This window comes from Taurulus bubalis (assembly GCF_910589615.1).
Source record: "Taurulus bubalis genome assembly, chromosome: 11".
Classification (NCBI taxonomy): Eukaryota; Metazoa; Chordata; class Actinopteri; order Perciformes; family Cottidae; genus Taurulus; species Taurulus bubalis.
Window position 1 is genome coordinate 8966480 of NC_136599.1, and position 12667 is coordinate 8979146.

Below are 12667 nucleotides of genomic sequence, written 5' to 3' on the forward strand. Positions count from 1 at the left end.
TTTCCATAATTACATGGTTACAGCCATGTTCTCAATAGTTGACATAACGTGGGGAGGTAGAATTGATTTTTTTAAGTTGGTGGCTGTGTGCAAGGCAGTGTGTTGCACTGTGGCTGTAATGGATGTGTGAAGTAAAGGAAAGGGAGGGGTGCACTGCTAAAAAAATGGATGGAGAGCAAGAGAGAGAGGGAGGGACGACTCGACCGACTCGAGGGAAAGAATAAGCATTCATTTATGTTTCTTGGGTGATTGCAGTGCTGCTACCACGCCAGAGTGAGAGCTGCCTTTTACAAATGATGGTAAGCTGCACATTTTCTTCTCTTAAAAATATTTGCTGCATATCAGTTTACAGTCCAACACTTTTTTTTTTTCTCAACCTGAATCAATTAATTAATTAATTAAATAAATTTACTTTTGCTTCACATGGATATATTTTTGCTGAGGGCAGTCTGACTTTTCTGGGAGAGCAGGGGACCATCTTTTATTAAAGAAAAAGGATAAAATAGTGAAACATTATGGCTTTGGGTCATTAAACTGCACTTTATCATTCGGACAACCAGGGCTTGACTTTTCTCTTCAGTCAACTAATAGGAATAACCAGCTGTGAAAAACATATTTATGGATGTTTGTGATTAAATATCATCTCCAGCAGAAATAATGTTGACCTATATTAAGATTCGAGTTTAGCCTTTTACTTGGTATCTCTTTATTCTGAAATAGAGAGTTATAATGCTGTTGTTGTTGCCGTAAGGTTGGAAATTGCCTATGTTAATTCATGATTAAATTCTCTGCATGTGGACTCATTCAAAGCTAGTTTCAGGTGATTAGACACATAACATAGTTATAAATGTTAAATGACATATCCCCAAAATAGTACACACTGTCCCTTATATATTATAAAACTTTGTTTTTGTATCCACCTGATGAATGTAAGTCCATTATTCACTAATTTTTTAGCTCTGTTTTGGTCTTTACCGACTCCTGAGGTAAATATCTGGCCCTTTAGCAGCTAAATGCTCCACTATTTACATCAGCTAGTCTCTAATTGTGTTTGTCCGTTGTTTGGTGCTGAGCACTATCGTGAGTAAAGGCAGTTTTTAAGGCTTCTTTACTGAACAGCTACCTGCAAAATCTGAAAATGATGCTGAACATTGAGAAAGAATCAAAACGGTAACGTTGCAGACGGACACAAACTCACAAAAAAATGCTCCATAAAGCCGAGAGGAGCTACATATTCAGGAGAGAAGTGTTCATCAGTGGAAGCGACACCTTTCACGGTGTCACATTTTCACATTGCATGGTTACTGTAAAAATATTGATTATAGCCGCTCTGAGGTTTGTAGATTGGATGGAGGGTGTTGCAGTTCCCCTGCCCCTGTAAATCAAGGAGAGCGGGGAAAGAAAATATGATGGGAAGCGCCGACTTAAAAAAATTAAAAATATGAAATCAAAAACCCCCTTCCCAGCCTAATGTTTTTATACAGTGCCTACTGTTGCTCTTTGTTTCTGTCTTTAGGATTCTTGTTTTGTCTCTCTGGAGAACAACTGAATTGTTGGCGTAGGACTTGAACACAATGGAGAACAATACAACCATCTTTCAAGATGTCACTCAGGTTGTAAATCGGACAGAAATACCTCTGAACCCTATTGAAGAGCAGGTCATAACAATATTTTTGATAATGCTCATCTGCGTAGTTGGGATTGCTGGGAACATCATGGTGGTGCTGGTTGTGCTGCGCACTAAACACATGGTGACCCCGACTAACTGCTACCTCGTCAGTCTGGCCGTCGCAGACCTCATTGTGCTCCTGGCTGCAGGGCTGCCGAATATCTCTGACGTTGTAGCCTTCTGGATATACGGATACTCAGGATGCTTGTGCATAACTTATCTTCAGTACCTGGGCATCAACGTGTCGTCTTGCTCTATCACAGCCTTCACTATCGAACGATACATCGCTATTTGTCACTCCATAAAGGCACAATTCATATGCACCGTTTCCCGGGCCAAGAGGATCATAGCTGCAGTCTGGGTCTTCAACTCCCTCTACTGCACCATGTGGTTCTTCTTAGTGGACACTAACGAAACCGTCTACACCAACGGAGTGGTCGTCGCATGTGGCTACCGTGTCTCCAGGAACTTCTACATGCCGATCTATTTCCTGGACTTTACTTTGTTCTATGTGATCCCCCTCGTTGTGGCCATTGTGCTTTACGGTCTCATCGCCAGGATTTTGTTCATGAGCCCTCTGCCTTCGCACATGACCGACGGAGGAGGGTCGGTTCACCAGGGTCACTCCAGGAGCACTACCAAGGGCAACAAGGGTGCGGTCTTTGCAAGGAAACAGGTACAGTAAATGCTGACACACAGTTTAGAGAATAATCTATCTTCATGAGAAAACATTAAAAACGGATGAATACATTCTGACTATGTGTCTTTTTAGCTTGACTTCAATGTAAACGTGGTAAATGCAAAAAATACATAGTTTAGGTCACAATTTTCCAAATCTTAAATGATCCCTCAAATCAGGTCTTTACACAACTGTTTCTCTCAATATAGAGATGTGGACATACACATGCAACACTACAAATGCCTTCCAGAAGATACTAATTGAAACTGCATTTAATACAATTATTGCATCTCCATCTTCTCTATGAGGGCTGCCTTTTCACCCCACCCTCCAGTGTTATTTTTCCTTCAAAATAGCCTGGCCCTGAGCATTGTAATTGTTAGCATATTAGCATACTGATGTTAGAATTTAGCGCAGCTGTCTGTGGGTATACAACTTAACAGAGCAACAAGCATAGATGTAACCTTGTGTTATTGGTAAATTAGTAAATTACATCTCTATTGTTCCTTGTTTCCTTGCTCCTCTGTTTCCTTCTCTGCATCAACAGATAACAAAGATGCTGGCTGTGGTGGTCGTCCTCTTTGCCGTGCTCTGGATGCCTTATCGAACACTGGTGGTGGTCAACTCCTTTATCGACCCGCCTTACCACAACACCTGGTTCTTGCTCTTCTGTCGTATTTGCATCTACACCAACAGTGCCATCAACCCCATCATTTACAACCTCATGTCTCAAAAGTTTCGTATGGCGTTCAAAAAGCTCTGCAAGTGCAACTGGCGACACAAGATGAAGGCGGAAGAGTACAATGTGGCGATGTATTACAGCGCGATAAAGGATGTATCCCATGAGAGCAATGACCTGGTCACAGAGCAGGAGGAGGTGAGCGGCCAAACCAACAGGAGGGGCAACGAAACGGATGATGACGCGAGCACTTTCAGCATTTCTTAATGAGTTTGTTGGATTACTGTTATTTCCATCTGTTAGAAAACATATTTACTCGCTCTGAGACCTGTAGATATTCCTCTTGTTTGCAGTGATATATGTGTAGTTTGTGGTGTCGTAGGTGTGGTACTTTTGCATCAGTCTTGTAACTGTGTTATAAAAACAGTAGGTGAGAGCAGGCTTTAGTGTACTTCACGCTGCTTAGTGGCTCATAATGTGGATCATAATATCAGTTGCAATTACTAAAATATTGATGGTTCTTTGACATGTTTGGAAATACTGTACTTACCATTTTTTTGCACATAGAAAACTAAAAAACAATGACAGAAAGAGGGACATTTTATCTGACATGTAAAACTGATCCTGTGGATGCATATTTAGAATTTTGTCTTGAAACAATGTCCAGACTTTTGACTAGTATCGGTACTCGTTATGTGCAATACTGACCTGATCAAAGAATCAGCACAGTGCACTTATGCTTTTCATGGCTACACCGTCAGACTGGACTGCACTGAGAACACACCGCACAGATTTTGATCTGCTACCATTTAATGCCTCGCATCATGTTGTAGCATCTACCAACCTATTTTGGTATTTAATCAAAAAGTTAAATTGATATTCATGGTTCCTCCCAGATGATGAATCTTACCGACTTTGGTGACCCTGGTAATCTGAAGTTTCATCTAGCGCCACCATGAGGTTCACATTTGTAGTTTTGAGTAAATGTCTCCCCTACTATGGAGTACACACACCAACCTCAGATGTTCTTTGTGTTAAGCAATAACTGGTAGGATGCTAAAATGCTCAACTAAAATGGTGAACATGGTGCACTTAGCGTTGCACATCGGCATGTTCGCGTTGTGATTGTGAGCACCTTAGATGATCATATATAGGTCAACAGAAAAGCTAACCCGCATCTATAGACAGCTGTAAACTGACATGGTTTTAATTGGGTGGTTCAGCGAGGCGAAGTAACTAAAGCCTTTACACATTGCTCCATCTACACAGGTGTTTTCACTTATGTCCGCCGATTAGACCTCCTCTCATACCTGTGTGATGTCTACAGACTGAGCTTGATTGACATGTCCTTCACCCTCCTGCTAGCTCTGTTCAAGGATTCAAGTATTCAATGATTCAAAGATAATTTATCAAAATGCATTTGTAGCTAAAGAAAACCTTGAACCAAAACAAAAAGCTAAATAATTGTGCCTTCCCATAATACCTTTCTTTTAATTTGCATCGGGAGGAGTGAGGTAAGTGCTGGAACATTTACACTGTTATCTTTCTTTTAATCATCATCATTATTTTGGGTATTTAATGCCGACTGAAGAGGGATGACAGCAGGAAATGAGGACCTTTTTATAAATCATTCAAGTTTGGTGACATTGTGAAATTCCCAGAATAGCCCACCTAATTTCACAAAAGGTCTAATTAGCCAGAGTAATTAAAAACACCTGTGTGGAGTATGAAGTCTTCGTTAGGAGCAATAATTTTTTCTTCAAGTACCAACTAAACTCCTCTTCTAATCCTTAAAATTGTCACTGGATATTCTTAGACTACAATCCTAAAAAAAAGAAACAACGACCCTCCTCAACCCATCCACTGAGATTATTCCAGAGAAACCTGCTTTGTGGGAAAAGTTTGTATCATTAGATGTCTAGTCTGACAAACTGGGAGGCAGGCGGTAAACGAAAGCTCATATAGCTCCTATCAGCCAAGCCACAGGATGAAAAGAGTTTTCTTTCAATCGTCAACAAATCTGACAGCAGTGCGTTATGGGAAAATATTGTTATGTTAATTGTTGCCAACAAGTTGGCTGCCTCTGTCGTCTTATTGCTGTTGTTTTCATCGTCACTGCATGCCTGTGCATCTCAACACAGCCAATTCTCAAGCATGTAAAAATTGCTTTCCCCATCTGTTCAATATATTTATCTATTCTGTATATTGTAAATGTTTGATCTTGTGTTTTTAACATATTTTGGAAACGGGCTTTGTAGTTTTATGTGGATTAAAACGTAATTTGACAACCCTAATAAATGTATACATTCTCTTTTATTCATGAGCATTTTGTGTGTTGAATTAAAATAAATATAAGCGTTGTCCATCCAATATTTCCTTGAGAGAATAGATTTACATAAACTGAATTTCAATGTAGTTCGAGCACATGTACAGCATCAGAACAGCCCTGAAAAGAAAATAACAGATGGATCATTTTAAGGACACACTTATAATTCTCTTTTGTTTTGATTTGCATTAATTTGTCTTTATCTTACTGTGTTTGTTTGAACACATCACACCTTTTGCTTGCTTGGTTTACCAGTTTCATGTTGCAGCTTTAAACTATAGAAAGCATCAAATATGCACCGTAGCATCTAAATACACAAATAACAATTATTGGGATAACATATGTATAAGAAAATGTGATGACTTCGTTAAAGCTACCTGCAGCTTCACAGCAGGTTGGGTACCTATAGGGTGAGGCTACTGTCAACAATCAACCCTGTTGGTGCTTTGTAATGTGGCAGCAATGTTCTTTGTCACGTATTGTATAAAGCTTTTATGTCCCTCTGGATACTGTGCCGTCTGAATGGTGCTGATTCATTCCATATAAGGAGTTTTTTGTGATGAAAGAGATGCAAAGGTCTGGTGCAGGATAGAATCAGTGAAGGCAGAAATACACAGAGACCTACAGCAAAAATGTTGCGAGTGGCTCCACTAGCCATTTTTTATTTTTATTTTCAGCTCAAGATGTGCATCAATAATGCATTGTTTTCTTGTTTTGTCTCCAGGACTGATTGTACTTCTGAGTATTATTCTTTACTTTGTCAGTCCTTTATTTTGTGCAAAATTCTATATATTTTTTTAAGGTTCCATCAGAAAACTTTCCTTAAATTCCTGGAAATTAAACTTTTTCAGACTCTTAACACCTTACTTTGCTTTCACAACATGATTGACCTCGCTATGTCACTAAAAGAAACACAGAAACCCCAACAGCTATTTCAGACCAATTGTGTATGCCAAAGACGAGTATTTCATTTTAAATTGAATTGAGAAACTAGTAAAGTGTCAAAAGATAGGTTAAAACTTTGTATGTTGGTACAGCTCTCATTAAATTGCCACAAAACATTACATTTATTTCGAGAAATTGTAATTTTTGATTTCTTCTCGAGAGTAAGACGTCCACGTCTGTGAAATATAAAGTTAAGCAGCTGGTTAGCTTATAGCTTTGTAAGAGGACTTCTGTCCAAAGGTAGCCCATCAATATCTTCGTATAAGCACTGTGAAATTAATATATAGTCAATATTAATATATATGAATTCTGAGATGGGCCAGCCTGCCACATAATGAGTACTTGTACTTATTGTATAGTGTGGTTTTGTTACTTTTACTTTTTTTTAAACTCAAACAGTCCCATCCTTATGAGGAAATTGTTCCAACAACTTTTTTTTATGACGCGATATCTTTGGCTACATCTTTATCTTTGATAACTTCTTCTAAACTATCTTCAACACAATCTGAGGAAACAAAAAGATAATTTAGATATCTGTGTTTGAGAATTTATCTAAATACTGCTGAACCATGAAGCAGCTATACCACACTCAGCTTTATTTAAAGATGGTGAATAAATCATATGATGAGTAACAGATAGTATAACACATTTACATATTCATTTTGATAATGGAGAACAAAAAAAAGCTGTTCTTCTGTGAGGATGAATAATTCATCCACTGCATCCGCAAGAGTTCTTGTCTAAAATTAGCACAAATAATCAAAGGGCAGCCAGTTTTGGAGTGGTTTCAGAAAAACCATTATGCTGTGGTATGAGACTTTATTATTTCTTGTCCATTAATCCTCACATTTGAATGAATATCACTGAAACTACATAATGCAGACAGCAGACTTTGTTGAGACACAAAGCAGGGAGGCAAGAGATGTGTGGTTTTTTTTTTAGCACATCTATCTTTCCAGTAGTCTCATAGCAAAAGTTAACATAAAAGTAGGTGTTAATTAGTTGAATATGCCTTATTTAAGCAATACATTTTTATTTTACTGAATAGTGTGTGAAAAGGCAAAGCGAGCCTGACCTCATGGAGAATTATGCTTTTTTTTGGTGGCATTTTTCCTTGTAAAGAGCACCGGGAGACATTTTATTCATTAAATACAAAACTGGAAAATAATAAAACTAATCAAGACAAAACAACTGGTTTGGATTCAAGAGCTGCGACTAAATGTTTTACGAGTGCTGCGACTTAATATCTGTCAGTTATTGGTCGGTAGTGATATGATATATGTTTATACTGCATATGTGGTTCTCACCCTTTCTGAGATCACAAAATAAATCTGAGGTGTCACGATAGCAGACAAAATATCATTCTGCTTCTGAGGGTCACAAGTAGACAAGCCGCAGATGTTATGAACCACTTGTTAAATTATTCTATACATACACTTTAAGTCTTTGCTGTCATTTTTTAATCAGTTAAATACCACAAAATGCGCAATAAACCAACCATAAAACATCTTTACAGTTATTGTAATTTGCATAGCATTATTGTGCAGGTTCAATGCCATTTAAGTACTTGTTATTAAAATGTTGGCAATTTAATGTTTGCAAATTAGAGGTAATGCTACTGTAGTGAGGCTATGACTGCAATACGGATTTGATTTCAATGGTTCCTCATGGGCTGTGTGTATTTTTGTTCTCTAAATCAGGGGTTGCAATAACTCATAACAATTTAAATATAGAAAGTGATGAACTATGAATCATAAAAACAATTTGGTCATTAGGTGAAAACGTTTTTTTTTCATTTATCAATAAAATGAAGAAAGTTATTTAGTCGTCAGTGCTCTTTGTTCCCAATATTTTTCATCACAGGTTGACACAAGTGTAGCCCATCTACAGTTCGCTAATATTGGCTAATGATAGCAGTCAAAAGTTGCTGGTCATACCAGACCAAGTATAACTGTGGCAGCAATACTATTGAGTATGCTGAGCTGAACAATGGTGTGTTTTCTTTGTGAATTACATTTTTAATTTTGAGGGAAAAGGTGTGTGAAATGTCAATGATAGAATCTCCTCTAACTGTACTCTAGTCTGCCTGGTTCTTCTCTGCATAAGTAATTTTCAATTACATTCATAAAGTACATTCTGAAAAGACAGATGTTTTAAAGTTTTCCCAGCGAAAGATTTGACAGCTGTATTTTTTAACATGTCAAACCTGGGAATGTACATAAATAATACAATGAAATACAACAATTAAAATGACTGACACATGGATAGAACAAACCCATTGTTAGTGCTATGTGCTTTATTTTTCTTTTGCTGAGAAAAATGCCAATTAAAAGAATACTATAGGGAATTACACACTGAAGATGCCTTATAGTTGGATAACAGCATCCAATCTCAAGTCTTAGTTTGTCTTATTCCATAGCATGTATGTTAATAACTTTTGTTGATATTATAAACAAGAAAAACATATTTATTCTCTTTCTTGCTGATTTTTTTTTTTCCTCTTGAAAAAAAAAATGCTTTCATTCCGAACACAAGTCAGTCAGGGTTCAAATAAATAAGCGTCTCTCTCTGTTATTATGCTGAACCATTGAGCAGGAAGAAGGCGTTTAATTCCTTGTGGCCTCTGGTGGCTCAACTGCCACACTGCATGTAATGTTCAGTGGCGCTCAGAGGGCCTTCCCCATCGCTCAGTGGTGCTGGTTTAAATGTCAGAACTGGATGCCTAATCGAGTATGTATGTCTCTTAGGTTTGGGATAGGAACTCCAGTCTGTCATTTTTCATTTCATCCCGCTGCCAGAACCCAGAGCCCTGAAATAACAAATAAATAATATAGGTAAACAAAGAGAGTGAGATGCACTTGGAAGTATATTTAAGGCAGATAAGCTAAACTCTTATTCATACAGACAGTCTTAAAACGTTTATGAGTAGAGCTATACATGTATTCTCAGCAGTGCATGAAGTGGGGAGGTGGGGGGGATTAATAATATAATAACAGCAGAGATCGTTATAACTGCAGGGACACTGAGCTGCAATGAGGTTGACAGAGCCGGAGAATATATATATTCATTGTCTGCTGCAGGAGATCAAAGGAAAGTTGTGCTTTTTAAAAGATGAGACATCCATAAAAGCTACAAAGTATTTTGTGAGAAATGGTGGAGGAGTTATTTGATTTATTTTTAGCCACGCTGGCGGCTCTAGGGATGGCAGCTTTGGTCTGTCAGTCCACCGATTTGGTCCAGACCGAAACTTTGAAACTTTGTACAGACATTCATGCCCTCAAGACGATGAATTGATTTTGAGTGAAACTTCTCAACAACTGTTGGACGTTTGATGAAATCTGGTTCACACGTTCATGTTCCCCAGCATTAACCGTAAACCCTGAACTTTCCATTTAGCACTACTGTCCAAAACTTTGTTTTTTGACAACAAACCTGTAAAGTTAATGACATTCCCATCAACCTCAGCTCTACTGTGTTTATGGCTAATTAGCCAATGTTAGCTTGGCAACACGCTAATGTAAGACTCTTTGTATTTCACAAGCGGGAATATATTTTCTTTTTTTTGGAGCAAAGAGATTCTTATTTTATTGTGTTGTTTATCTATTGAGCTGAGATACATTTTAATGGAAACAATATGTCACTTTCCTTATAGAAGATTATTGATGTAGCAAAATATTTAATGTGTGAGTGGAGTAGAGAAAAATCCTCCCCTCCCAGGGTCATATAAACTATACATTTACAGCACAGTATTGAATCTCCCTGAAATATGAAAACATACAGTTGATCGATTCTTGTGTGAGATCCTTTACGACATTTTTGATTGCAGAGAATATTGATCACGACTGACCATTTCACGTCTGTACATGAAATGTGTTTTAAGAATCATTAAAGCAAGGTTGTATTGCTCCCAGAAGAAAGAATACATTGAATAAAATACATTGGAATAAGTTGGATGATTTAGATGTCTCTCTGCAAATTTCTGTCATATACCAGCATGTGCTGAGAAGACACACAGTATCTTATTTATTGTATATATATAAGTATATCTGCCTATTTACAGCATCAAACCTATCAAATGAAGAACATACATTACAATTCCAAATACTAAATAATATTTTGCATTCATCAGGCAACAACAGTACAGTAACTGACCAGATGCAACATTTCCAACTTTGGCACACTTTTGACATTTGTATGAAAAAGGGGACAAACTGAAATGTTATGGTAAATTTCCCTCTAATTTTAGTTTCATATTTCCCATGTCCAGTTTGCTTAAAATTCATTTATGACGTTTGAAGCGTTCCCAAATGTTCACACTTTTAATAGAATATGCAGTGCAGATGTTCATTAGTGAGTGTAGTTCTTTGCATTACGCACATACAGTTAAATACACAGCTTTCACACAGTGATGGTGACGCTATCGGTTCGAGATATGGAGTGCAGGCTTCTACGTAACACAGAGGAAGTATGCATGAACACTCTTGCATGATTATCAATCTACTGGTTGCATAAAAGATTATTCAAGGAGCACTCCTATGCGTTTCTGCTTCACCTTATGCAACATTGTCATATAAAAATGCAAATGCAATTAGATATAATTGTCGTAACACATGCAAAACATATACCTCGCTTTTCTTACCATCTCTGCATTTTTTTAACCAATTAAATTTGTATGAATGTTTATTTTATAAATCAAGCCCTCTGCATTTTCTGCACAATATATTTTTGAATGACTCTTAATGTAACATCTCAGACAGTATTATCGACTGAAACCCAAACAAGAACCATTTCAAAGTACACTGATAACCACTAATCAATATCAACATGTTTGCCATGATATAAGCTTTGTACATCTACTGAAGCATTCATTCACATGTTTCTTATAATGACCCACGTGTTTATGCTATGCATACAAAGGGTCATTCAGTCATGTATCAGGCACACATACAGCTGCACACATCTTCTGCACCACCACTTTAATATACAACACATAATTAAAGCTCATATTGTCTCATAGCAACATCAGGTCTCTGATGTTGATAACCCTCGGATTCTATATGATTGTATGTTAAAGGTTTAGCAGGATGGGGGGAAAAAATCAATACATCAGGAACTACACATTACATTGTCTCAAGTCTATATTTTCACATAGTCGTACTGTTTTAAAATGAGACTCCATTTAGTATTTAAGCGTTGACGATTTGAATTTAAATGAAGAGCATTTGCTCATGAGTCATATATACATCATGATGAGGGTGTTTTGATGCTTACCAGCAACACATTCAGAGTATTACATGGAGGTAATGCTTGTTGGTGAATAAACACACTAAGTGTACAGTGTATTCATACTGATAACGAGTTTAAAAAAAAACATTCATACGAAAGTGAGTGTGGTGCTGGTGGGCAGTTGTGTCCCATAATTCAAGCTGCAATACAAGTTTTGTTCTTGATGGCTGTAAAAAAAGGTTTATTTATTCACTACTCTATAGTTTACATCATGAGCTGTACATTAAAATGTAGTACACTTATAAATCATCGTAATTTTGCAGCACCATTCTACGAAGGAACGCATCGCAGGATTGTTGACTGAACAAAGTGTTCACGCAAACGTGCACTACTTCTTTGTGCCATTGTGGGAGTTTGAGGGGATAGAGTAAAGATAATGTTGACGTTACATCTTTAATAGCATGAAGTAAAATCTCAAAGCCACCATGCTGGATGCTCTTTATTACCTTTGGTGGGTCTTTAAAGTCTGCATCGCACACAGGTGCAGGAGATCAGGAGACTTAACTTAACTGAATGAGTTTAAAGGCCCCTCTGAGCACATCCACACAGGTGTTATCAATTATTCTGGTTGATTATGCCTCTGCTCCAACACAAGCAGGTGCAGAAAAAGCTCAGTCAAGCGCAGTGTAAGCACATTACACAGTCCTGAGAGGAGCTTTAATCAAGATACATAAGTGAGAACACCTGTGGGCCCTTTCATCAATATTCTTATTCCAATAGGAATTAATGTTGTGGGTGTATACATGAATGTTTGACATTTCAGTCATTCAGTCAAATATTGAATATGTTTTGGCATAATTTTATTGGAACATGTTGTGAGTAAATAAAGTATTCGAGAAGGCACAATTTTAACAGCAGGTAATCAAATCTCTGATTCTGAGGCTGTGGTTCTCTGCTGCAAAAAGGATGGGAGTCTCCCTCCAGGTTGGGAGTGAGGTGCTCCTTCAAGTGAGGGAGTTCTTCAAGAAAGTATCTCTGGGTCTTGTTTTGGTGCAGTAATGTGTTGTACCGGACCAATGTGGTAAAGAGGGAGCTGAGCTGGAAGACAACGGTTTACTGCTCCATAATCTGTTTTCTAATCTA

General features: G+C 37.6%; 1 protein-coding gene across 1 annotated transcript; it reads left to right on the forward strand.

Annotated features, from left to right (window-relative positions):
* Positions 1–1574: 1574 nt before the first annotated feature.
* LOC306743952 (thyrotropin-releasing hormone receptor-like) lies at positions 1575–3294 on the forward strand (the record flags this gene model as incomplete). The annotated part of the gene is made up of 2 exons (XM_079226514.1): positions 1575–2345; positions 2896–3294. 2 exons carry the CDS (start codon positions 1575–1577, stop codon positions 3292–3294), a joined length of 1170 nt encoding a protein of 389 aa, XP_079082640.1.
* Between the last annotated feature and the right edge of the window lie 9373 nt (positions 3295–12667).